We start from the raw sequence: 27,722 nt of genomic DNA on the forward strand, positions 1-27,722 counted from the left end.
CTTTGTTTTCTCTTTGCTTTACTTTTCTTCAACTAACCTCACAAGGTAGTATTATTGTTAATTCTCAGGGCTCCATCTGCATGCTTATAGGAGTGAAGATTTTTGTGTCCTGTGTATAACCAAGAAGATCTATTCACCTTGGCCACATCGGAGACAGGACACTGAATCAATGGTCTGAGGTGATTCAGGAAATCCTTTCTTCATAGGTACTTGTGGTGCCTTTTGTGTATGTGCAGAGTCATAAGGATTTGCGGTTAGGAAGGAATAGTCTCCAGAACGGATTTGCGGTTAGGAAGGAATAGTCTCCAGAACTTGCTATCCAGCCTGATAATGATCCTTTTACCATCATATAGAAGTGAGAGCCATGCATCTTTGTGGCAATATTGGTGTCATCTGCTTTGTCTGTGGCATGCTGATTAGCTGTCTTCAGTGCAACTAGAGAAATTTCTCAGTGCGGAGAAATGTGTATGAGTTTAAGTGGACCCTCCTTTCTTAAGTGGTTCTGAGAAGTTCCATTTAAAATCTATGAACCATTTAGTGAGTTGGTGATTTTAGGGGCAAAAGGGATGTGTTTTTCTTTGGAAGGCAAAGCAGTTATGTTTCTTTTTGGGCAAAATAGTTCTCTGCTTTTCACTGATGTGTGGTCTCATCATATAGCAGCACAAGATAATCTACGTATTCCCTCTTCTCATTGTGTAACTGTTTCTGAGCACTAGGTTTGCTGGTGCAGGTTCATTCTCACTGGAAATATGGGTGACATATTGTTAAGTCAAATTAATAAGAGTGCTTGGAAGAGAAGCTGCAACTAGCAGCCAGTACAACCTGCATGTAGCAACAAGAAGCAGGACTTGGACTGAAAGCACAGAAATGTGTTTCTTTGTTAAAGTGTAAGTGAAATGTTTGTCAAGAGCATTAAAAAGAGGATTGCTTGGGTTTGTTTCTACAACTTCCACAAAAATAATGTCAACTTAAGCAAATTTTTTACACACAACTTGTCATTACCTGTGACAGCTTGTGTAGAAATGACTGCAGCTGGGAAATCTTGTGCATGTGAATTTATGCTTAGATTGGAAGTTACTCCTGAAGGCTGTGCCATGCTTTGGAGACACTGTTTTTGCTAGTCCAGACTGATAAAGAAGCACACACTGTTCTTGCTTCCCTCATATGTGCTGCTTGTCAGGGCTGTGAAAATTATGAATCCTTATTTCTGGTAGTTCCTGTGTGTTTTTTCAAAATGTGTGGGTGGCAGTGTCAGTCTGGAGGCAGCAGAGACTCCTGTGATTCTACTAATACTGCCTTAACCATCTATATGACCTACAGAAGTGTGTGGCGGTGTTCTGACTCAGTTTCCTTGCATGCAAAGTGGGGATAACTGTTAGCTTTCTTGTACAGAGTGTTTGGATCTGTGGTTGGAAAGAACTGTGAAAGAGGCTAAGCACTGTACTTTCTGAGTGGAAAATTGACTTCTAGTTAGCCTCTTCCTTCTAAGGGAGGCTAACTTCTTTTAAGTATACGCTGTGTTTGTTTGATGGTGGAAATCTAATCCTTAGGAATTAGTGCTTCCCAAAACCAGCTCTGATATGTAGAAATAAAACCATATTCCTCCTTACAAACAACATCAAAGCGATCACAATATGGATTAAAATACACACCCCCTCCTCCTCCATACTGATGTGCAGCAATGTGAAATTTTGATGAAGCCATTAGCAGTATCTCCAAGTATTTGGCAAAAGCAACGACATTTGTGTAGCTACAGGCAATGAAAGTCCCTACTACAAAAAGGGAGGAACAGGGAGAGTAGCCTGCATTGGTCTAATTAGTCAATGAGGCACAAAGTAAGTAAAATCTAATTATACATCACTAGGAAAATTTAGCTTGAGAAGTTAAGAATATGTAAGTGATTTGTCCATGGGTGAGTTGTGTCTTTGAATCTTCTGATGGGAAACCAGATTTCTGAAAACTTATTAGAAACATACATATATGCACTTACATACACACACACACAAATATGTATGTATCCGTGTTTATGTATATGCACACACATACACATAGCCAGATCCTAAAACTTGTTCTCAGCCCTTACCTTAGGCATGCTTTTTGTGAGAATGTTCCTGGTATGGACAAAGTGAAGATTTTATTATTATTATTTTTCAGGAAGATTGTGGATCTTGCTAATGCCAGTCACAGCCTGAAAACACAGTGTGTGACTGTTAGTGTTATTAAACCCAGATGATGGGTTTGTCCTATTGCCCCAGGCAGTGCAGCTCATGTACGAAACGGCTCTTCTCCCTAAAGAAGATCTGTTTAAAAACTGGGATTTAAAATAACTTTTATAACTTGGTGTTTGCCCTTTTCTTTTAAGCCTTTCAGGGATTCATGTTACATTTTTAAAATTTCTCTGAAACTTCAGATGTTAGAAACATTTATATCGAATTTAAGTTAAGATTCCCATCCAGTCAGTCTCTCTAACGATCCGAAATTCCTAAATTAAGTTACAAACCCCACCAAATAATGATGAAAAGAACCCACCCCAACACCCAAGCAGCCGCCCACCAAGCCTCAAAGCTAAACAGATGTCATAATTTAGCCTTTAGCCAGCAGCTAGACAGTGTGCAGCACCCCATCTGGTGGGATAGGAAGGAGAATCAGAAAATGAATGGAAATCTTGTGGGTTGAGTTTAACAGTTTTAACAGAACCATAAAAAAAAGATATTATAATAATATATATAAAGGAATATATTAAAATGCAGCCAGTCACTGCCCTACAATTAGCCCATCTTGAGCTGTGCAGAGATCACAATGAGCGCTGTGATAGCAGTGAGCACGGCGATCACAGTGAGTGCAGCGATAGCAGAATGTGGATCACCAAACATGGAACCCGGATCGCCTACCTGCCCCCCTGGCCAAATTCCGACTCTTATACTGACCATGATGTTATGATGTGGAAGATTCCATTGGCCGGTTTGGGGTAGTTGTCCTGGTTCTGCACCTCTACACTAGCAAAACATGGGAAATTGAAAAAGTCCTTGATTTCTTAGCAATGTTTAAAAAACATCAGTGTATTTTCCACGTTCTTCTCATACTCAACCTAAAAACCAGCAGCTGCTGAGAAGAAAATTAATTCTATCCCAATGAGCATAAATATTTCCTAGCAGCAATATGTGTTATCAACATTATTCTGACACTAAATCCAAAATGCAGCAGCTACTGGGAAGAAAATTAACTCTGTCCTAGCCAAAATCAGGGCAGTAGACAAAACCAAATGTGAGAGGCAATGAAGAAGCAATGAAATCAAGAGACTTGCATGTTGCTAATAGCAGGAAAAAAGGAAGTAGTCTTCCTTTCCACTCTAGCATTCTATTTATTCCACACATGGAATAAATCAGGAGGTTTGTGAGTCTCCAGAAGTTTGTAGAGTCAGGAGGGCTGGGATTTGGAGGAAGTGAACAGTGCTGCCACTGCAGGTACAATTGGTGATTTAGTTCTTGTTGCAGGGTTCTTAAATATTTTGTGTCAGCTATGTCCCAACTGCATTCTGTTCTGGCCTTTCCTCTTCTTTTCCGTGCTGACAAGATCATTTGTTTAATCGTGTTCTTGAAGAAGCTGTTCCAGTTCTTTATGTTAGATCTTAAAACCTGTGTTGACCTAGTCAAGTTCTTTAGCAAAACAAAGGAGGGGTCATTATTTTCCTTGCTCAATTTCTCAGCTTTCTAGTGCATCTTTTAAATATGGAGAATTTTGATGTGTTTTACATGCTTCTGCTTTTGTCCTTTATTTCTACCTGCCCTTCTTCAATAAACAAACATCATTCTTGAATGGATGTACCAGTGCACTGTTAAGTCAGGATTTTTGTTTTGTCTTTGGTAAGTGAAGACTAAGGCCTGAAACTTCCCTCAGTTGCCACTTAATAGATAGGTGCAGTGATGATAATATCTATAACATGCTGCATGATATGAGGGCACATTAGTGGACTTAGCGGCTGTGTATGCAGACAACCTATGAAGCATGAGAGGGAGTTATACATGTATGAATTGTTTCATCCTTATTTATGGAATAACTCTTAGAGGGATTGTGAACATTATCATTTCCCTGCTCCACCTACATGAAGCTTACCTCCCTGCCTACTCTGAGTGTCTGTCCTCAGTCTGAGGGAACAAGAACCGTCCAACATTACAGAGTATGTACAGCCTCCATGTTATATTGATCCTCATTCTTGTCAGTTAAAGACGGCCTTACCTTTCCCAACAGGTGAATAAACTATTTTCACGGAAGCAGCCCTTCATTGTCTTGTTATGCAGCCCATTCTTTAGGATATGAAAAGCAAGTCCAGTAGGTCTACTGGTCCCAAAACTAGAAAGAACAACACCTGATTAGCATATGACAGTCTGTGTCTTTGTCTTTGCCCCAGCTAGACTGGTAGGCTCATTTTTGTTAGCCACATCTGTCTCTCCTGTTCTGCTTTGCTTCCCTCTCTTGAGCTCTGCCGGGACACAAGTTCTCCACCCATCTCCTCCTTTTACTCTGGTTGAGGAGATAACGTGGATCCTGGTCATATCAGAAGTGACTTGGTGAAGAGTAGAAAGATCTTGGGGCTCTTGGAAGTCAAGGTGAGCACAGTCAGATCCTACAGTTCTGACTGGGTGTTGCAATAAACTGGCAAAAACTGTCTTCTTTTCTTCCCCCAAAACAAGAAGCACATTATCTTCTAATCCCTGTCAGAGACTGCACACTAACTAAGTCCTATCTTGAATTCTTCCTGAGCAGTGACCACAACTTATCGTGTTAGACTAGAATCTAGAAAACAACAAAACTGTGTTGATGTGGTTTAAATTTGGACGTGGATCTGCAGGGGAAAAAAAAAGCTATCTGTGCCATTGACAATAACACCAAAGCACACGGAGGTTATTGATGCTTCAGAGCTGCTTTGAGAGTTCTCTGATTTGCGGGGAAGGGCACACCAGAACATAGGGGAGCCATAGTATTTCCTATTTTCTGGGACTAAATCTCCGGTACTCAGTTGCCCTGATACCTGTGCCTATCTACAGATTGTTTTCATATGATGTAGGGCAGCCATATTTCAAATGCATTTATCAGCAGAAAGCATCCAAGTGTCTGGTCACACACACAAGTGTGGCTGTAGTTATTCTTTCTCTCTGAACATATAAGTCAGCTTCCTCTTTCCGAAATTCAGGTGATTGAAGCTAAATATCACAGTGGAAATTACTTATGCTGTTTTTTCAGGATGCATCAGAGTACAAGTCTGTTTAGTGTCCTTCGGCTTGTAGCTCCCTATTGACATTGTTCTGTCAGCTGGGGTGAAGGCACTAGGAATGCCTCCAGTGGAAAATATGGTACCAAGTAAGCTTAATTGCTGGAAGCTACATGGTATGATGACACTCTCCTTTTTTAAGAACAAATTCTGATGTTGATGTGTATCACTGTTAAAGCTCACATCACAGATTACTTACTGATACTTGTTTTCTTCCTGTAAGTGGTGATAAGCAGAGCTATATCAAGATGCATCTGGCTGCAGGTTTTTAGGGTAAAGGAGGCCTTAAAATTTTTATTTTTTTTTGTTCCCACAGAGCCTTCTGAATGGTTTATGTCTTTGGAGAGTGCCTTCATGGCTACTTTATTGCTATTAAAAGCATACAACAATGGAGTTGTAAACCACTACTGATGAAATGATTTACAGAAACGAATCCCTTTCAGCTAATTATAAATACATAATACTTAAATAAACCCAGAAAAAACAGATGTGCAGGTGAGCATCCTAGTACCTTGCTTTTCGAAAGTACAGAAGTGCTGTGCAAGGTATGAGGACAGCTGTAGCTAAAGCAGGTCTGCTGAGTCTTTTTTGGAACAGTGGTAGAATGCTTCACAAGCACTGGGGCCCTGCATTTTGAGCAAAGCTTAAATATAACTTTAGGAAAGAAGTTGAATATTTCTGTCTCTGAAAACTGAAACCAGGTCTTATTGCAGACCTGCAAATTTGGTGGCGATTATAATGGGGGGGGTGGGAGGGGAAGGGCAATTACTGACGTTGCTAAATGAGCAATTATTACCATGTGGGGTTGGCAGCCATCACTTGTAAAGGGTAGAAGTGGTATCTTCACAAGCTGTTAATGTATTTCAGCTGGTTCTGGTAGTCTTATACCCAGAGGCCCACAAATGGCACGTTTCCTGAGAGGTGGAACTTGGCCAGGGTTCTCTGGAGCTGGATTTGACCCTTGCATAAGAGGCTGGAGGGAATTGTTTAGGTGCCTGAAGTATGAATGCAGCACAGTGTCTCATTTTGAATAGCTGGTGTGCTTTTGCAGCCGACTTCTTAAGTGAAAAGACAGAAGGTAGCTAAAACAGACTGTCTAGCCTTTTTATGAGCTGTTTTGTTTTAAAGTTGGCTGAAAGAATTAGTGGAATATTAGCTGTGGTATGTGGAGGAAGACTGTGTCTTGACTAAACATCCTAAAAAAAGGGAGCTCAGGTACTCAACACAGTTCATGAAGAAAACATGGCAAGCACAACACTAAAATCAGATGTTACACTTGGGATTTTTTTAAGTATAAAAATAGACCCTTGTAAAAATAGACCTCTTCTTTTATGTTGTCTGCAAGTGTATGCATAAAGGAGACTGGGGGAAATAAGTCTCATAGTGCGGTTAACAGGGCACTGGGGGACAGTGAAACCATGATCTTGTGCATTCACACCATTCCTTTACCCCCTCAGCTGCTTTTCTATAATTTGGATCACAGGACTGCTAAGCTAGTTGCTTTCATTAACCACAAGGTCTAGGAAGGACAAACAGAGTATGCAAGAGCCTTCCTAAAATTAGTTTAAAATAAATGCTTAGAGGGGATAGTGATTATCTGAGAAATATTTGTTAATTAGTAGTCTGTTCCCTGATCTTTCAAAAGCTGGGTCTGATGCCTATGTCTTTAACTAAGATCACAGGAGTCTCCTGAACCTGTGGGGTACTGAGTGCAAGAAATATGATTGTTTTTCTTTTTGGTACCAGTCTGTTGTTGTCAAGGACTTTTTTCATTGCAATGGCAAAATGACTTATAGATCCAGGACATCCTTTGTATGAAGTATCCTGCTAGTTTGACATATGGCATGCAGGTTTGCCCAGCTACATCAACAAGTCCTCAGATTTTTCTGTTGTGATGAGTTTTTTAATTGAATGGAACCACTTAAAACTGACAAAAAGGAAGTCTTGATTATCTATGATAATACTGCAGAGGTTTTTCCTCTACTACTGCTAAATGGTTCATCAAGTGTATGAAAAAAATGAGGGGACTGTGAAAGGAAATAAGATTTCAAGAGTGGGCCTGTCATCTATTACAGGATTATTACTTTAAAATATGCTTACAAACACTGGCTAGAAAGATGCAGCTTCTGGCTGCTGTGAGGGACTTGACATCTGTGGGATGGTAATGACCTACAGATAGGCAACACAAACAAATTATATGTTGGTAAGAATACATATGTTTTTTTTTAAAAATGGAAAATTTTTGTATTGCCTTCATTGTCTGGACTGAAATGGACTTCTGTTTTCTTTTTGAAACCTTAGTTTGGGCAAGACTGACATGGATATGTTGGAACACAACACAGGAGAGGTGAATAATTCTGTTACGCAAGCAAGATCAAGAGTGGTCCAGACCACCTTGTAGAATGACTTGAGTTACAGTATCCATCCCTCAGGCCCAGATTAATGTTTTAGAATTCGATGAACCACCGTGGTGGTTAAATTAGCTGGGGATTTCCATGAAATGTTAGTACAGGCTGTCATTTCCAATTAAAGCTCAGTCTATAATAGCATCCATGTTAACGGATGAGATGGGCAAAAGAGGCTGAGCTTAAAATGGCCTTGTGCTTTTTTGCCTCATTGCAGTTTATAATTTTGAATATGAGAAATTTGACTATTTTAACAAGGTTAAAATAATTATCTGTAATAAACGCTTAATAAATTTCCTTTAGCATTAAATTAAATGAGCATATTTTGTTTGGAAATCTAAGTATTTGTGGCTCAAATCTTTGTTCAGAAGTAATTTTTTTTGGTGATGATTTACTTTTTATTTCAAAATTATTTCTGATTTCAGGAATTTTATGTAGATTTTTAGATTTTTTTTGTGTATTTTCATAGGCAGCTTACCAGTGATTCCTTTAATCTTTTTTTTTATTGTTGTCAGAAATTATAGCAGGTTTAAATAAAGATTAAGCATATATTTCTGGTTAATTTGTAAACTTTCTGTAGGAATATTGGAAAGTAGATTGATAATATGACTGCAAATATATTTGTTTCATTTAGAATGTATTATTTTATGCTGCTTTCAAAAAAAATAAGCAGTTTAGTGCCATATATTCTTAAAGATACTGACACAAACTAGTGCTGTAGTAGGGTTATGCTGTTATGTTACAGTAGCAGATAAAACTTACATCCAAGTTGAATGCTGTTGTGCTGTACATGCATATTGTATTTGAAAGTTGCATTGTTTGAAGAGTCATTAGTAAGATACCAGCAAGGAGAAGTTTGTGCAGCTGATTATCTCCTATGCAAGAGCATGAGTACTGCTAAAATCATACTTTAGTTCAGGGGTGGAGAAATTTCTAATTTGAAATTCTTTTCCTCCTAATTAAGATCAGAAGGTAGGAAACACTTTGTTCAGACGATCGTTTCCAGTCTTTTTCTGAGTCATCTTTTACTTCTTGTTCCTTTCAGGACTTCCTATTACATTATTGAGTTAGAAATTAAAAAGTGGCATCTGGGGTCAGGCCAAAGTCCATCTACTCCTAGTAACTGACTCCCAACAGTGAAACAAAACAAGTGCCTAGAGGAGAGGAAAAAATAGTATGCATAAACGATTTATCTCATCTACTCTATCATCTTTCAACTACTTTAAGCTCAGGGGTTTTCCCTTGACATGGCAGGGCAACAATTGATCCATATATTTAGGGTGTCTGAAAGCTAAGAGTTTAGTGATCAGCATTTCTGTCTTTGCCCTTTACCTTTATTAAAAATGTACTGTTAGAGGACTGTTTTTGTGGCTCATGAAATGCTTTATTTTTTATCCTACTACTTTATCACTGTTGTTGTAGCCTGGGCTGTCATTGTTGCAGTTGCTTGTATGCTACAGACACAACTGTTTTAGAAGTAACCAGCCTTCTAAAAACAAGCCCTCCAATCCAGAACAATAAAAATATAGTTACTGGTGTTTTAACGTCCTTTTCTTGTTAAGTCCATTCTCATGAAGTATCAGGTTTTCAGTTGTGCCAGCCTGCAGGAAGGGAAATACGGTCATTAATTAATTATTTTTAAAAAGTTGTTGTTCAATTTCACATAGATTTCCCTCCTTGCACCTCTAAAATTGCATTCTGGTTTTCTGCTGAACCTTTCTAGGCTTAGAAGCATCATATTGCAATCTCTGTTTAGAAAGATAAGGTTTTGCACAAGTCCAAGTCCAGTGCTTGCAAGGTCAAAGGAATACAGGGTAGAAAGACAAATCTTGTAGTATTAGCGGGTGGAATCCTTGACTCCTGCAAGTTCAGGGTGAAAAGACTGTGCTCTTTTCTTCTGTCTACAGGCTCCTCTCCTTTCAAAGATAATAATTTGAAAGTGAGTCTGTAGTTTGGGATTTTAGTTTTGTGGCGTTCGCATAGGAATAAGAGACCACAAGCTTTTTGATTTGTTTCCAATTATCTGTCAGCCCTCTAAGGTACAATTATCAATCCTATAGCATGTAAGTCTTCAATTATTTAATGTATTTATTATTTTAGAATTTGTCCCCCAATTAATTTTAAGCACAAAATCACTCCTACCATTTCAAAAGGAAAACTCCTTACCCAGTGAGACACACTCTAAAGACATACTTTTCCCATGAGTTTATTACATTGCTGAAGATGATTTTATACAAGTTCTTTCCATCAGCACCTGGAGGCTGTCCTTGCCTTCCCTCTCTCATAGTCTGTTCCTATTCTCTTCTGCCTGGCGTAGCAGTCTGTGCAGCCACGTGGAAAACCACAACAGGTGACTGATCCAGCTGAAAAACAATCAGCCAGAAAGGTGTATCATTTTCAGTCTGATACCTTTTCTGCTGCACATGTAGTTGCAGTGACATAGCAAGAAGGTGTCAGTGTTACTAGGGGAATGAGGTGCCAGAGGCAAGGTGGCATCTGATGAAATGACTTGAGCAGCACTGCCTGCTAAATTTTGAGCTGTGTTCTGAAAGATGCAGATCATAGAATCATTTGGTTGGAGAGGACCTTTGAGATCATAGAGTCCAACCATACCTGTCCACCACTAAACCATGAGCACTTCGTCTACCCATCTTTCAAATACCTCCAGGGATGGTGACTCAACCACCTCCCTGGGCAGCCTGTGCCAGTCCCTGATAACCCTTTCAGTGAAGAAATTTTTCCTAATGTCTGATCTGAAGCTCCCTTGGCACAGCTTGAGGCCATCCTATCACCTGTCACTTGAGAGAAGAGACCAGCACCCACCTCCCTACAACCTCCTTTCAGGTAGTTGTAGACATATATTAGCATGGCTCCTTTCTTTGGTACCGAGAAACAGTTTGAACAGACAAGGCAGGGTTCAGGAAAGAGGAAGAAATCTCATTCATGTTATGCACATGGAGAAATAATGTTTGGAGAGATTTGGTGACTTGAGATTACACACTGGAATCCATCTTTGTCTTATATTTGAGTCATCAAGCCACCTTCCCTATACCTGAGTCAACTGCTAAACTTCAGATAGAAGTTAGACTGGATAGAAGTTAGAGCAGAAGATAGAAAAGACTCTTTTGGAGTGGACTTTTTAATTATGACCTTAGATCATCCCAATAAAGGCAGAGAAGAACCTTGCAAGTTCCAGTTGACTGAAGCAAGCTTCCTGAAGACGTGTGTGTCTGCTTTTCTCCTATCAGTAGATGCTAAATATACCTCTTTTATTTACTTATGTCAGGGTACAGGGGATCATGACCTTAAAAAAAAAAATTATCTTGTAAGCTAAAAGAGCATCTTAAATTTTTAAGCTCTGCTCTCCTCAGTTTCATATTGGTTTGACCTAGGAAGATCTTGATGAACAACCTTTCTTATATCTAGTCTTAAGAGCTTTCTACACATCTCGCTCTCTGCTGATTAGGCTTAGAGCCTTGGGTGGAAAATAAGCTGCATGATATAGACTGAAGAATTTATATACTCTTCATTGAAACTAACCCTATGTAAGAACTGTGTGAAGGCTATTTATTTTTCTTCTGGTAAGTGGAAAATATTGGACATTAACCTCAGTTGAAAGGTTATTCCACCTGGCAAATGCTCTCGCTTATCTGAATACGGATATAGTATCTGAATTCAGATACTATAAATTGAGGCAGGATAACACCCTGATGTTTTAAATACCCGGCAGTTCTGCTGCAGAGGAGGAGCGCCGGTGACACTGGTTTAGGCAGAACTTCTTATATCCCGAATACGGGAAGAGGGACACTGGTGTGGTGAATCCAGTGTTAGGTTGGCCCTTGAGTTTCTTGAATTCTCAGTGTTGCTTCATGATTCATAGAATCATAGAATGGTTTGAGTTGGAAGGTCTAGAACTAGCGATCATGTAGTTCCAACCCACGTGCCATGGGTTGGGACACTTACCACTAAGTCAGGTTGCTCAAAGCCTCATCCAGCCTGGCCTTGAACACGCCCAGGGAAAGGGCATCCACTACTTCTCTGGGCAACCTGTTCCAGTGCCTTACCACAGTAAAAAATTTCTTCCTAATATCTAACCTAAATCTCTTCTCTTTCAGCTTAAAACCTTTGCCTTTTCACTGCTGTTCCTGATAAAGAGCCCATCCCCAGCTTTCTTGTAGGCTACGTTAGGTACTGGAAAGTCTTCTATAAGATCTCCCTGGAGCCTTCTCTTCTCTAGGCTAAACATGTCATACTCTCTCAGCCTGTCCTCATACAGGTTGTGTTCCAGCCCTCTGATCATCTTCGTGGCTCTCCTCAGGACTCACTCTAGCAGATCTGTTTTTCCTGCGCTGAGGACTCCAGAATTTAATTCAAGGCAGCTTCTTTCCTATGCCTCCATTACCCTGTCAGAAGAACAGGGTGATGTTATTTTCCTTTTTGTTAAAGTACACTGAGTTCATTTGTAGAATTGGGCAGCTGAACCCTTAATCCTTTGATATCCTGTAGGCAGAACAAAGATCTGGAAATGACAGGCTGATGTAACTCATATGGAAAACATTAGCTGCTCCAAGATGGGGTTTATAAAAAAAGCAGGTTCAAAATCACAATCGTGTTAACACAACCTTTCCAACAAGTAGAATTCTGTCCATCAATCAGTGTGTGTTAGAGCTTATTACATGTAATTTGTGTTTTGAAATGTCTACCTGAAATTTTGTGAAGTCCTAGGAGGGAATCAGGTGTGGTAGTGATTTGATATGGAAAAATATGAACAGATAAATGTTACAAATAAATGGCCACTTCACATGATGGTAAAATGAGCACAATGAAAAGAATATGTTTTGTCTACGTGGAGAAAACAGGAGATCACTGTAACATATACTCTTGCATTTTGCATCTTTGTAGTTCGTTGGTTTGTTGTTTTTTTTGTTGTTTTGGGTTTCTTTTAACAAGTCACTACTTAACTCTCTCACATTCATTTGTAAGCATAGATTTTAATTTGTATGAAACCAAACAAATTGATGAAGACAATGTTCTGGAGTTGCAGCATTTGGAACAAATAATTTTAGAGTATCCCATCAAGAAGCTGACATTACTGGGTTGTGAGAAATTTGTGTGTGTGTATAAGACTATCAGAAAAATTTTGAGTGTGTGAGTGTGGACTTTTATGCCAATGACTTTAATTTCACATTACACGCCAGCTACTTTGCTTCGCCTGTCTGTAGGACAGGCCAGGCCTGCCTGCCCTACCACCATGGTTACAAGATCGACCATACCAGCAGGGATGGTTTGCCATTACTGTTGTGCTTTAGGAGTCTGTAAAGGTATTTGTGAGTGAAGGTCTAAAAAAAAAGAGTACTGACATTAAATAATCCTCCTTGGAATTCTCTTTACTTTTTTATATCAAAGTGGCTTTTGTATTATGAGTAAAAATATGCCCTATATGTGTAGCCACTGAGGAGTTTCTTGCCATGTTGTATCCTCAACAAGCTAAAATTACATGTTCTGCTGTGAGAAATGAGGAAATACCTCTTAGGAAAAGAATATGTAAGAAAAAGGGGTGTGTGTGATGTGTCATCATATGTATTTGCAAATGGCAAATTGTTACCCACAGTTCAGTAGGGGTGTTTCACTCAGGATGACTAGATTCATTCTCATGCTCTCTTGGTTTATTGCTTATTCTAAATATAGGTATAGGTTTGCAATTGGCAACCAACATTAACACCTAATCAATGTGACAGTTCAGAAAGTAATAATGAATGTCTACATCAACATAAGAACTTACCTGAAGTGAAATGATACAAAAGAAAAGTCACACTATTTCATGTAGGATTAATCCATGTGACAATAGAAACTTGATGGATTTTATTTATGAGGTAGCCTAAAAATTGTTAAGGTGGACAGAAATTACTGACAACCGTGAGAAACTGCTTTCTAAATTCGTCAGTCCTACTCAAGTATTTGACACAACAGACTGCTAAAAACTCAAGCAGTCTTTTTTTTTTTTTATTATTTTTGTGGAAAATGGCCAGATATGTCTGTCGTCTGTCCATACCCACCCTTTTTTTGATATAAGGGTTCTGATACTGTTTGTTTTAATGTTATTCTGTTTTCTGCTTGCCAATGCCTGCTAAGGCATGCTTAGCATTAAGTCCCTTTAGACTAGAAAAAAGAGTTCACTTTTATCCTAAAGCATTGATGAAAGGTGTTTGTATTTCAGCTGTTGGAAATGTTAACAAATGGCTTGTACTCAGATGAATGTAGCCTGTGGTACAGACTGCTCACAGCTACTTCACTTTTCCCTTTATGGGCAAGGCTTCTTTACCCTCTTGAGTTTTCCACTTGTCTCCATTTTTCCTTGTTTTTCTTTTGTTGTTGACTGCCACCCGCATGATTTTTCTCACACATTCTTCATCCAGCCAAAGATAAATAGGCTTTGTTCACTTCAGATGTCTTTGTAGAGTCTGCTGGTGAGATTCCCTAGAAGCCATTCGCAGAATCACAGAACGGTTGAGGTGGGAAGAGTGGTCATCTGGTCCAACCCCCATGCTCAAGCAGAGCCACTTAGAGACAGTTAGGACTGTGATCAGTTGGCTTTTGAGTATCTCCTAGGATGGAGGCTCCACAACCTCATTGGGTAATCTGTTCCAGTTCTCAGTCATCCTCACAGCAAAAGAAAGTATAGCTGTCTTCTTCCACAGGAGAAGAGGAATAAATCCACAAAAGAAGATTCGTCATAAACCCACAGTGCCCAATAATATGGCCTTTATGTTGCTTGACTGTTGCCAAACTGCTATATCTACTTACTGCTCACATAGTGATTTAGCTATCCCAAGAATTGGTTTACATTTGACTACAGTTTTGTCTGCAGCAATTGAATAAATTTTGTTTTATCTTAATGATTTAAATATAGGAGCAAGGTGTCTGAGTTATCTTTGTTGTTCTGTCAAAAGACATCCTATATGTATGCTGAATAATTGTTTTCATCACAGATGCACCTGAAATATAACTTGTCTACATGAATCACACCGATGTGTAGAATTTAATTGCATTGTTTTACTTTAATCTTCTTCAAAGAGCCAAGAGCTTTTGAATGTTATATTTGGAAATATTTGTTAAATAATTTTGCATGCACTGCAGCAGCAGCGTCTAAAAAAAAAATCTCGCCTTATCACCTCATGCTTTTTGTATAATTCAGTTCATCAAGGTGTTTGATGTTGATTTCATTTTGCCCACAACAGATTTGAGTTGAGCTAATTCAGGGACTTTTAACGTGTGCCTGTGTTGAATTGTTCAAGTGTTTCATATGGAAAGCACAGCAGATTTAGTGTTGTCCTAAGTTGAGATCCATTTATCAGCTATAGAAAGAAGATGAAAGATCCAAGTCAAAAAAAAAAAAAAAAAAAAAAAAAAGCAGCCTATTCTAGTCTCTTTATGCCAAATGATAAGGAATGGACCTTGACAGTTTCCCTTTGGCACCAGTCAGTGGGCTACATATCATTTCATATATTAGGTGGAGTGGTATTTTATTAGCTGTGCCATTATAGTAAAAGGAGTTGTGCTTTTAACCATATTTAGAAGCCTGTTTATATATTTTTATTTTGTATCCTCATGGTTTCAGTTAATGTGCCAGAGTAGAGGTGAATCTCTGGGAAAATGTGTGGCAGCAAAATTTTAAGTAAAAGCTGTGTATGTGTACCTGCATGAGGCAGTTCCCTCTGCAAGCTTTGCCCTGGCTGCTACTAGAAGACAGTGTAACAATTAAGAGTCTAATGGTCAGTTAGCATTTCTTGGCTGTTGTCACAAATTACTTACCACTAAAAGGGCTTGATTTCCCACATCACAGAAAACCCTCCGAGTCAGAGCTGCCTTTCTGTGTACAAGGGAAGCCTCCTTAGATTCATAGGTGTTCTGCCCACAGGATTGGGGAGAGGGTTGTTTGAGAGAGAGAGAGAGAGAGCGAGCAAATACTTATTCCATTGCCTTCTTAGCCAAAATATTAAGCCATAAGGCATTTTATTGCTGTCTGATTTCATGTCTTGGATCTCCATTCCCACTATGCTTGAACAGTCACATAATGTAGGAATGCCGCAGTAAGGTGGCCATGAAGCCTTTTCTTCATGATAAACCACACCAACTCTCAGCATTTCTTCATAGCAGAAGTCTTCCAGCCCTATGATCGTTTTCATGGCCCTGCTCTGGACCCGCTGCAACACGTCTGTCTTGTGCTGAGGACTCTAGAGCTGGATGCAGTACTCCAGGCGGGGTCTCCCAAGAGCAGCATAGAGGGGGAGAATCGCTTACCTCCTATACTGCTGGTCGCATGGCCGTACTGCTTCTTATGCAGACCGGGACATGATTGGCTTTCTGGGCTGCAAACACACGTTGCCAGCTCAGTCCGGTTTTTCATCTACCAGTCCCAAGTCCTTCTCTGCAGGGCTGCTCAATCCATTCATCCCCCGTCTGTATTGATACCGGGCATTGCCCTGACCCAAGTGGAGGATCTGGACATTGGCCTTGTTGAACTTCATGAGGTTCAGGTTATACTGTCCATATTTGTAAAAGTAGTTGGAAATGTGGTAGTTTGATCATCGTTCTGCTGATGCATTGTTGCAAAGGAAATGATGTCTTACTCAGTGTGGTACCAGTTCGGCTCTAGCACCTCAGAATGCATGCTGAACTTTTGAACCTGCAGCATAGCCTGTGGGATTGATATTGTTTTAAATAAGTAAGCATTTGAAGTTTGCCTGGATGTGATGTAATGAGATAATTGCTGAACCATTTGACTTTTAACTGCAGATACAGCTATTTATTTTTTTAATATTTAATACTAGATTTAGCTTAAAAAAAAGACATTAATCTTCAGTCTCTGCTACTTCATCAAGTACTAGGTTTATTGACTGACACAAAATTCCTCCAAAACTTAGTTCTCAGGAACACCGGTATTATTTTTAACTGCCTCCAGTGTGAGGCTTTTTGTCTGAAAGCAATCCAGAGGTTTGCATTGTAGCATGTGTTCAAATTCACATAAGCTGCTAGATAGTATTAGATTTCTCATTTAGTTCTCCTTTGCGGTTGAAGACATTTGCATTTTAGCATTGCAAGATACACTATTATTATAGTGATGATTTTTGTGTATAGCTTAGGTAAATATAGGGTGCAGTAGTTGGCTGCTTACCTCTGCTGTTTGACTGGTGGTGGCTGGGAGATCTAGTGCGTGTCCCATATATGTGTGGTGGGTTGACCTTGGCTGGATGCCGAGTGCCCACCAAAGCTGCTCTATCACTCCTCTCCTCAGCTGGACAGGGGAGAGAAAAATCTTAACAAAAGCCTCATGGGTCGAGATAAGGGCAGGGAAAGACCACTCACTGTCATGGGCAAAACCAACTTGACTTGGGACAGTTAGTTTAATTCGTTGCCAATGAAATCAGAGAAGGGTAATAAGAAATAAAACCTCATTTTGAAACACCTTCCCCCGACTCTTCCCTTCCTGGGCTCAACTTCTCTCATATTTTTCTCTACCTCCTCCCCACCAGTGGTGCAGGAGAACAGGAAATGGGGGTTGTGGTCACTTCATCACATGTTGTCTTTGCTGCTCCTTCCTCCTCAGAGAGAGGGCTTCCCCTGCTCCAGCGTGGGAAGACACGTCCTCCACGAACTTCTCTAACATCAGTCCTTTCCACAGGCTACAGTTCTTCACAAACTGCTCCAGCATGAGTCCTTTCCATGGGGTGCAGTTCTTCAGAAACAGACTGTTCCAGCGCGAGTCTCCTGTGGGGTCTCAGATTCTGCCAGCACACCTGCTCCACTGTGGGCTCCTTCCTCTCTTCATGGGGTCACAGGTCTTGCCCAGGAGCCTGCTTCAGCATGAGCTCTCCACAGGGTCATAGCTTCCTTCAGGTGCATACACCTGCTGTCGTGTGGGGTCCTCCATGGGCTGCAGGTGGATATCTGCTCCACTGTTAACCTCTTTGGGCTGCAGGGGGACAGCCTGACTCATCATGGCTGCAGAATCTCTGAACCAGTGTCTGGAGCACCTCTTCCTCCTTCTTCAGTGACCTTGGTGTCTGCAGAGTTGTTCCTCCCACATAGTCTCACCAGAAGTTACCCACACCCCCCCTTCTTAAATATGTTATTACAAAGGCAATTGTGTTTCTCTAAAGAGGAAATGTGCCCAAATTAACTGTGTCATGGAAGAAATGCACATTGTTTTCACACATTTGTAAAGTGTTATAAGTTTTCAAAATGGAGATTTCATAATTTAATAAGATGTGGTAATTATCATTGGTCATGTTAAAAAATGAAATTGTGGGTACTTCTGCTTACTCCGTGTGGACAGAGCCTTACAACTTACTGTTTTATAATATCTGTATTAAATCGTGGTAAAACTGATGGGTGATTTTCACTGGTTTAATAGCATTTTGTTAAGTGGCATTTAAGTTATAAACAATTTTAAATAAAAAAATAAATACTGCTTCAGCCTTCAGCAGTTTAAAAGTCAGGGGAATACAGTGTTGAAATGACCATAGCTGTTCTTAAATCACAAGAAAATAGAAGCATTACACCATGAAGGCAGCTTAATCATCTACAAGACACAGGTTTAGTATTTTGAGTGTAAATAAACAAATTATTTCCACATAGTAGTAGAGAGGAAACTATTTAAAAGCTCATCACAAGCCATGGTAGCCTAAATTAAAGTACAGCAGTAGTTGACCTGTGAAGCTTTTCTAGCAACAAATGGAGTTGAATGACATTGGAAAATAAATTGTCTTAAGTTGTGGGTTTTGGTTTTGGTTATAGCGTGATACTGAATGATGCTGCTTACAGTGTAAATTTTTGAGTAGCACTTTAAAAATATTGTAGTTACGTTGCAGCTACATTGCAAGAAGTAGGATGGGGAGAAATCTGGGGACTTGTCAGATAAATATTTTGCCAGGGTCTTATAAATGTGCACTCTTTGCCATGGGTAAGAGATGACTAGATGATGGAGTTTATTGCAGGTTGCGTGGTAGATGGCAGTGACTTTATGCATGTGGCGTGGGGAATTGTATGTGTACATTTTAATTGTCTGTCATGCCCAGTGATTGTTGATCAGAGTCAGACTATGTAAATCTCTTTCCTTACGCCAAGCAGAATGGGGGGGCACAAAATCATTGTAGTAATTGTTCGTGAAATAATTAACTGACAGCATGTATATATCTGCGGGGCTTATCCAATCGACACTACTATTTTTCTTTCTCTGCCGTTTTAGGAATTAAAATTTTCATAAGTTAATACTTATTGCACATCTTAAAGATCTTGCTTATCACAATAGTGAGAAAAATTCTTTTATTGTAAAAAAAAATGAAACTTCAGAAGGCACAGGTTCTATGTGGCCTTGTGCTTCTGATCACTGTGACTGAGCACTGAAGGTCAGTCCAGCAATCCATTGTTTCTGGGGCAACATTTCACTGCTGAGACCAAGATAGAATGGAGATTAAAGATTTTCTAAAAGTCACACCCATCCCAAAACCCCACTCCCTTTGTGGTTTGCTTTGCAAGTCTGAACTGATAAAAGTTAAATTCATGTTGCTTAGATCTTTCCATGGAGGAGGTGGGAGATAAGCCACTTTCAATCTTGTCATTCCAATGTATTTCCAATGCCAGAAGTATGTTCTTAGAAAGAAGCATGCTGTGAATTTCAGGAGGTTCTTGTGTAAAACAAGAGAGCTGTCAAAACGTGATTGATATTGCCATTTTAATTCCACCCACCTCAGAGAAAATAATTTGTTTCCTTTCTTTCTCATACATCCCACAGGTCATAAATGTTGATGGAACAATGAGGAAAACCCTCCTAGAAGATAAGCTTCCACATATATTTGGGTTCACACTGCTGGGAGATTACATCTACTGGACTGACTGGCAGAGACGAAGCATTGAAAGAGTTCACAAGATAAAGGCTAGCAGAGACATCATTATTGATCAGCTACCAGATTTAATGGGCCTTAAAGCAACAAGTGTTACAAAAGTGTTTGGTAAGCATCAGCAGTCATAGGGTGGATTTATAGTACTTTCTAGGTGGGCTTTCATTAAGTAACTGTTGATTGCTTCTAATGAGAATAACTGTGGTCTCATATGTTTGAATCCTTTTATAGGAAATCTGCACCTATTGTTGTAAAGTTGGGAAAATACAGTATTGCAAAAGAAGTACGGGCTTCCAGTTTTTAGTGGCATCTGACATAAGTCTTCCACAGCTTCCACTGCACTGTGAATTTTTGTGAGGAGAATTTTATTCCTGCCTCTGATATATAAGAATCATTACTTGTGGCTCACAGAATTGCTTCATTTTCTGTTGCTCGTTTCTTCCAGTACAAAGTCCCAGCAATGTTCAGTTAGCAGAATGCTTTTTACTATGCTTGGTGGTATAGGCAGAGTTAGTGGCTGTTACAAGATTGCCTGAAATGGCACTTACATATTAACTTTAGCATCTAAATGGTACTTAAGTTTTAACAATTTACTCTTGTCCTTAGCATGGGATCAGCAGCTAGAGCTCTGTGTTCTTCCACTGCATCTGTTGAAAGGTGCAGCCGGTGTTTTATGTCCTCTTCTAGTGTTCTTGCAGAGGAGTATGTTACAGGACCTCCTAGCTTCAGAAGTAATTCATGAGAGCTGTGTTTTGAACATACAGATCCGTTTAGTACCTGGAACACTGGAGCTTAGGCATAGCAGTAAACAGATTCATTGGTCAGCTATTAAAATTACTGAGGATAGTTGCTACAGATACACATAAAGTGAGTTGTCAAATTACACCCTGCCAGAACATGGATTTTTAGCCTTTCAAGAAGCTTTACTTCAGTGATAGTTACTGAGTCCTCAAGCTGTAAGTTATGGCATCAGTCTGAAACATGTCTGGCCTATAAAGGGAAAATGAAAAGAAACCTGATTGAGACTGACTGATCATGGAGAGATACATTTTTTATTTTTCGTTTTTTTTGTGGTAACAGTGTTTAAGTTACCTAAATCCTTTTTTTCCCACCAGATGGAGAAAGAAACCCTTTATCTTTTGGTCCTGATTTTATCAGCTTTAAATTAAACAGCTGGGAACTCCAGTTGTCCAGCGCTTTTCTCACCATTTTCTATCATTGAGGTTTCAAAGAGATAGAAAGATTGGGTACTTGGCTAAAAAAAACCAAGCTTAACCTGCCTTCAGTAAAGGATTTTAATCTTTGAGGAAACTAGAATATGTTTGTAGCAGTTACTTGTACCACGGGAGGGATAACACCAGGTTCTAGTCTTGAGTAGAAGGAAAGAAAAAGAAAGAAGTTTTCATGCTTTTTTAAATATCTTTTTATAATTACACTGTACCTCCACAGTGCACCAATATCTGTTTTGTTTTGTTTTGTTTTGTTTTTTAAGGAACTAATTCATGTGCAGAAAACAACGGAGGCTGCAGCCATCTATGTTTCTTTACACCTCAGGAGATCAAATGTGCCTGTCCCATTGGCCTTGAGCTGTTGAGTGACATGAAGACTTGCATCATTCCTGAAGCCTTCTTAGTTTTCACAAGCAGAGCAGCAATTCATAGGATTTCCCTTGAAACCAATAATAATGATGTTGCTATTCCTCTTACTGGAGTCAAGGAAGCATCTGCTCTGGATTTTGATGTCTCTGATAACAGAATCTATTGGACTGATGTTAGTTTGAAGGTATTACCAACGTGTGAATTCCCTGAATATAAGGCCACAGAGCATTTCCTTTGATCTAACAAAGGTCTCTGTTACATGATACGTCCTGCAGTTGCTGATTTTGTCATTGAATTGCATCCAAGGAGGCTCTTGGGAGTTGAAAACAGTTGCGTTATTGAATGCACAGCTGGGTGACAGACATCTTCCTGCTTCACATAAAAATCCAGGGTGGTGTCTGCTCATACCAAATGCCTAAGTCTTGGATGCTGCATCCATATATGTGTCTATTGTAGAAAAGATGTTTTCATGTCACATATTAGAGTAGTTTAAACGCTGAGTTGTCAATCCCTCAAATTTTCTATCCTCTTACAGTTTTGCCTTGGAAGGCAATCTTACTCGATATTAACATTTGGCAAGTTAACTTTGCATTGGTTGCTGTTAGTCTATGGCTCCAGGTCAGCCCAAAAAAGTCCAGGGAACTTGTCCAGACCCCTCCACACTGTGTTAAACTCCCACCTGCCCCCAGTTCTATCTCAGTGTTCTCCCCAGGAGTTTCACATTTCCTGTGGCATGTTTGGTTCACATCCAGGCATGCTCTAAAGTGACTGTTGTGCTGTTCATTAGTGTTACTTTGCTTTTTTAAGTGAATTAAGTGATGGTAGAAAATGGCAGATTCACTTCACTGGAACTGAACTACTCTGTTTAGCCCAATAGGTTTTCTAAGAGCAATCAAATTTTCCATGCCAACTAAGCCGCAACAGGGAAAAGCTCACTTTTAGTAACTGCAGGGCATGTGCAGTTCCATAGCCTCTCTGTGAAGACTAATGAGGGTTGTGCTTCAGCATTAACAGTGCTGCTTTTGATGTGAATACCTTTTCTTCAGGAACAATGCCAATCTAATAAATTAGTGGACTACATACACAGTTATTAAATAAATCTCATGCAAGCACATGGAGAGCTGGAACTATGGTTATCTCGGCTGTGGAAAATACATTACTTCAACTGCATCAGTGTGTAGATCCCAGTCTCACTTTATGCAGAACTGGAAAACATTTTACTTGTTTGTGGCCTCCTGAGCTCTCCAGCATATTGTATTTTATCACACATATCAGTGTATGTTTCAGCGTGTCTGAGTTTTCATTCTCCCTGTTCCCCCATCTCCTGCAGCTTACCAGCAGGTAGTGTAACTTTAGTGCCCATAGTCATCTCCCTTTCCTTTGGTAACTACCACTTCTCTGAACACCACCTGCTCCTGGTTATAGGAGGATTCATTTTCATAAAAGGCATTATGCCTGTAAAATTATACTACATGATTTCTAGTTTTGATGTTTACCTTTAAAAATATATAATGTTTCTTATCCTGATACATTCAGTTATTAAACTCTTAAGAAATTAATAGCAGAAATGGTATCAGGCACGTAGAATGATTGCTTAGTGTTGATCATGAGGGGGATAGTTATATGCTGGTCCTGGAAGTTACCAGTGATTTACCCGGGGCTTGTTTCACTGCTTCTTTTTAGGAGTAGCTTATTTACATGTACCCGATCTTTGCCCTGACTTGTTTTGTTGAGTGTGTGTAACTACAAAATATTGATGAGATCAGCAAACTTGCTCTGGGTGACTGATCGGAAGCAACAATTCAGATTCCTCTGGATTGTTATGTGTTTCTGAGACTTAAAACATTACGGCAAATAAGTAATTAAAAAAAAAATGTGTGCAAAGAAAAGAGAGGGAGAAGGGTGAGGAATAAGCTGCAGATACATAGCGCTTTCTGAAAATCATAGCCTTTTAACATGTCATACTGGTCATCACAAACCATTAACTTTCTGAAAATTCAAGTCTTTTTATCCTGTGAGTTGCTCTGTCTTTTTTGGCAACAGAAATTTATTTTAAAAAATGTAACACTGTTTGTTGGGTTTTTTAACTGATTTCTCTTTGTACACTAAACTTCATAATACTCATTCTTTGTATTTCAGTGGTGTATGCATAAACACTGTAATACTTTTACACAATTGTTTTCCAGACCATAAGCCGAGCTTTCATGAATGGCAGCTCTGTTGAACATGTGGTTGAGTTTGGGCTAGATTATCCTGAGGGAATGGCTGTAGACTGGATGGGAAAGAACCTCTACTGGGCAGATACTGGAACAAATCGCATTGAAGTAGCCCGCCTGGATGGACAGTATAGGCAGGTCCTTGTATGGAAGGACTTGGACAACCCAAGGTCTCTGGCTCTTGATCCTACCAAAGGGTAAGGGACACTGTTGTTTTTCAAAGCTTTGTGTGTATATAGTTGTATGTGACAAGTTAATTGGCAGTTTGTATAGCTTCATTGCTGCAGAGTCTTCGAAAAGATGATGAATGCTCCGCAACTCTGTGAGTTATAATGAAAAATTAAAAATTGTCGATCAGATTTTTCTGCCTTTTGTCTAAAAAAGGATTGCTGTAATACTGCGCATAATCATCCGGGTTATTCCTTTAAAAAAAAAAAATAAAACCAACAAAAACTGAAAATTAATTTAGAGAAATCGAAGCATGCACCTAAACACAATCTGACCTAGCTGATGTACTCTTTTTGTTCCCCCTCTCATTGCAGATACATGTACTGGACTGAATGGGGAGGTAAACCTAGGATTGTTCGAGCATATATGGATGGAACAAACAGCATCACTTTAGTGGATAAAGTGGGTCGTGCCAATGACCTCACTATCGATTATGCAGACCAAAGGCTGTATTGGACTGACCTAGACACAAGCATGATTGAATCATCAAATATGCTAGGTAATCTAGTGTTATATTACAGCAGCCAATACAGAAATATGCACTGACCAATTGAATAATATGAAATTGGAATAATATAATTGATATTAAATCTGTGTGTGTATTTTTCTTGTGAGAGGAAATGAAGAGTTAAATGTTTGACTAGATAGAAAAGCTTCCTAAAATAATACTGTATGATGATTTATAATAATGGTGAGATATGATGTGTCATTTTTCTGTATTGATATTAAACTGCCTGTGTTTTAACAGAGCAGAGTTGACCTCTGAGTTTCTCAACGTGAGGACAACTTATCGATTCCCTGTAAACCACCCCTGAGTTTTCAGTCTGGACACTAATTTTCTGTTGAAGTACTATTGTTTCCAGCTTCAGACGTGTTGTATAAGTTCAAAACCAAAATACTGCTTACATTTCCTGCAGTCTGAAAGGTTGTACTGCTACTTCTCCAGTGTGTTGTAACATATTTTATATGCAACTTTATGCATTTTCCTATATTCCATTGGAATTTAATTTATACATGTGCTAAGCTTTACTGGACTTGCACATTGATGTTGACATGATATCTAGCTGGATAAAAGAAGGGAGTTTTGTTTTCTGTAAATGACATAGAGCTTTTGTATCTTCTAGATGTTTTGTAAGCGTTAAATGGTCTTCTAAGTGGTTTTAGCTGAGGCAGATAGGGATTCGGTTTTGGGAAAATAGCATTTGTATTAGTTTCCAAGTGCCGTGCAATGACAGGACCAGAAATGTAATCTGTGACCTGACATCCTATCCCCGTTCCATTTCCAGGGAAAGACCTTTGTGAGATAGGAGTAAATGCTTCTGAGATTTCAATGTAATCAAAGTTTCTGTGGCAGAACGTAGTGTTTAATCAAACTTATACTGGATTGTTACAGCAATGCTCTGATTGATGACATTGTATTTCCCTACAACCTTTTCCTTTTTGTGTTTTTTTAAATTTCTGAAATTTGCTACCATTAGATTTCTTTAAGATGTTATAGATGTATAGCAAATCTATTAAGCTAACAAAATCTATTAACAAAATAGCCAGAGGCAAGCTTGAAATAAAATCTGTTTGTGGCGTTGAGAAGAAACATGATATTGAAGTCACCAGTGGTAAACTAAACTATTTCGGAAAGCTGAACCTACTGTTAATATTTAGTTGTGATGAGAAAGGAGAAGGATGGGCACTGAATCTAATAGTGTTGCAAGTTGTCTTTTTAGTTAGCAGATTATAATGACTCGGGTAGACTTCTAGCAGGTGGGCTGATCGGTTAGGGAAATGTTATTAGACTTGGCCTACATTATGCAGTGCCAGTTTCCTTGCCAGGAGAGATCTGAATGAGTTCTGCTGACAGAAGCATCTACCCAAACAGCAGTGAATAAAGCACTCTTAAGTGGATGAATTAATACTGTCCTAGCTTAATCTTGGGCATTAAAAACATTACTCAGTAGGAAAAAAAACTGTTTGGGGAGATTTTCCTTCATCTACTGGCTATCAAAATTCGATTACACAGCTTATCTGTTTCCTTCAAAGGAGCCTGAATTCATCACTGTGAACCAGAATTGCTCTTAAAAGTATCTGAGAGCTTGCAGGATATTTGTCCCCCTAACTTGGACACTTCAGATGCCTAAAAGTATTTGGGAATGTTGCTTTTATATTTAGTTCTGGTGATTTATAGGGAAATGTCTTCATTTTCTATTTTTTGATGTTTTCGTTCCTTCTCCAGTCTTGGCCAAATGGAAGAGAGCACGATGGAAAGTAAGGTGGGGGAAGGAAAATAAGATGTTTTGTGGACTCAAGCATTGCACAAGCAGGAGGAGATTATGCTGATGAAAGCTACATCTTCATTTGATGTAAAATGGCAAAGATTCATAGAAATTTATGTTTGAAAGTGTTTAGGAAGGTGGTTTACTGTAGGACTTTATCTGCTCCAGTAGTGTATCTCTGGCAGAAGTCATCTAATGCTCTAGAAGGTGTTAAATTTGTTACGAACGTTGCTCACTGAGCCACTGAATGTGGGATTATTAGGATTTCTGCCAAACAAATGGTTTCCTAATCTTTGGGGTAGCCATATGTTAAATTGCACTGCAAAATATTTGTGTGAAATATCATAATTTCTCATAACTGTTCTGTGTGACTCTCAAGTTTATTGTGTGTTGTTTACTTTGTGCATATTAATTGGAGTTTTTATTGGCCTAAGTAATTCCTGGAACTAATAGTATTCTTGAATATGTTTTCCAATATCTATTTGGGATGATAAGCATGAGACATACGTAGTGATATTTATTTAAATAACGGTACAGTGGCACAGTTTCAAATTGCTTCATAGGCAAAAGGGTGTTGATAAGGTTTTTGAATGCAGGTGTTTAGGAGGTACTGCTTGAGCAGATACTGCTTAGTAGTGAATCCCATGATGGTGGCTTGGGAAATGAGATTTTATTTTAAAAAGGGAAGAAAAAACTTTTTCTTTATGCTGGTCACACTCCTCTTTTCATGACTTCGGAATTGTCCTTTGGCTAATTATCCTTATTTTTGCAGGGCAAGAACGAGAAATCATAGCAGATGATCTACCTCATCCGTTCGGATTAACCCAATACAGTGACTACATCTACTGGACAGACTGGAATCTTCACAGCATAGAAAGAGCAGACAAAACCAGTGGAAAGAACAGGACACTTATTCAGGGCCATCTGGATTTTGTGATGGATATATTAGTCTTCCACTCTTCACGTCAGGATGGCTTGAATGATTGTGTGCAAAATAATGGCCACTGTGGTCACTTGTGCCTCGCCATACCAAATGGATTTAGGTGTGGCTGTGCTGCTCATTACGCCTTGGATCCCAACAGCGGGAACTGTAGTTGTAAGCTTTTTTTGTTTGCTAATATGGTCTTTAGTGCTTGCGGCTCCCAGGTATTTGTGATTCCTTTCAGTATAGAAAGGAAAAGGATATCACAAGTCCATTTCAAATGTTCTGACTTTAGAGGTGATCTTTAAATTTGGGGACAGAGTATGGAGTTTTATATCCATTTTTGTGACACGAATTATGGCTGAAGATTTGTATTTCAAATCTTACAAATCGCAGTGCTGTCAAGTCTGATCTTTCTTGTTTTACTAGAAGTGCTTTCTAAGTGATTTGCGTGACTGGAGTTTTCCCAGTCCTTACTTAAGCGTGTAGGTGGGTGGGAAAAAAAAATCTGAACAAAAAATATCTTTTTCTCTTAAATGTTTACTAAAGTCAGCAAAAATAACATCCAGTAAACAGTCTGCGCAAGGTGCACATGCACTTGAAAATATATATATGTTTGTTTTCCTCCTGTATATGATATTATGAGCCTGACAGTTCACTGGTTGTCCAATAAGAATTTAAGTTTCTAGTAAAAATAGCAGATTAATAGAAAATGGACTGTTGTCTTAAAAAAAAGATAAACCATGAAAGCCCTGGGCATCTTGGCACGTTAGCATATAAGGAAATTTTAACTGAGTGAAAGGATGGGGTTGTGAAAGGCAGGGCCTAGTTGACTAATTTGATCTTCCTCTGTGACAAGGTAACCCGCTCAGCGGACGAGACAGTAGCAGTGGATGTTGTTTGCCTGGACTTTAGTA

The 27,722-nt window shown here is 39.2% G+C and overlaps 1 protein-coding gene across 1 annotated transcript in view; it reads left to right on the forward strand.

The window, feature by feature from the left end:
- LRP5 (LDL receptor related protein 5) overlaps positions 1-27,722 on the forward strand; it is a 164,984-nt gene that overhangs the window by 88,410 nt on the left and 48,852 nt on the right. The window contains 5 exon segments of the mRNA XM_054067099.1: positions 19,469-19,685; positions 21,067-21,356; positions 23,359-23,585; positions 23,931-24,115; positions 26,656-26,979. Coding sequence (XP_053923074.1) covers positions 19,469-19,685; positions 21,067-21,356; positions 23,359-23,585; positions 23,931-24,115; positions 26,656-26,979 — 1,243 coding nt within the window.

Source organism: Cuculus canorus, chromosome 5, assembly GCF_017976375.1.
Source record: "Cuculus canorus isolate bCucCan1 chromosome 5, bCucCan1.pri, whole genome shotgun sequence".
Lineage (NCBI taxonomy): Eukaryota > Metazoa > Chordata > Aves > Cuculiformes > Cuculidae > Cuculus > Cuculus canorus.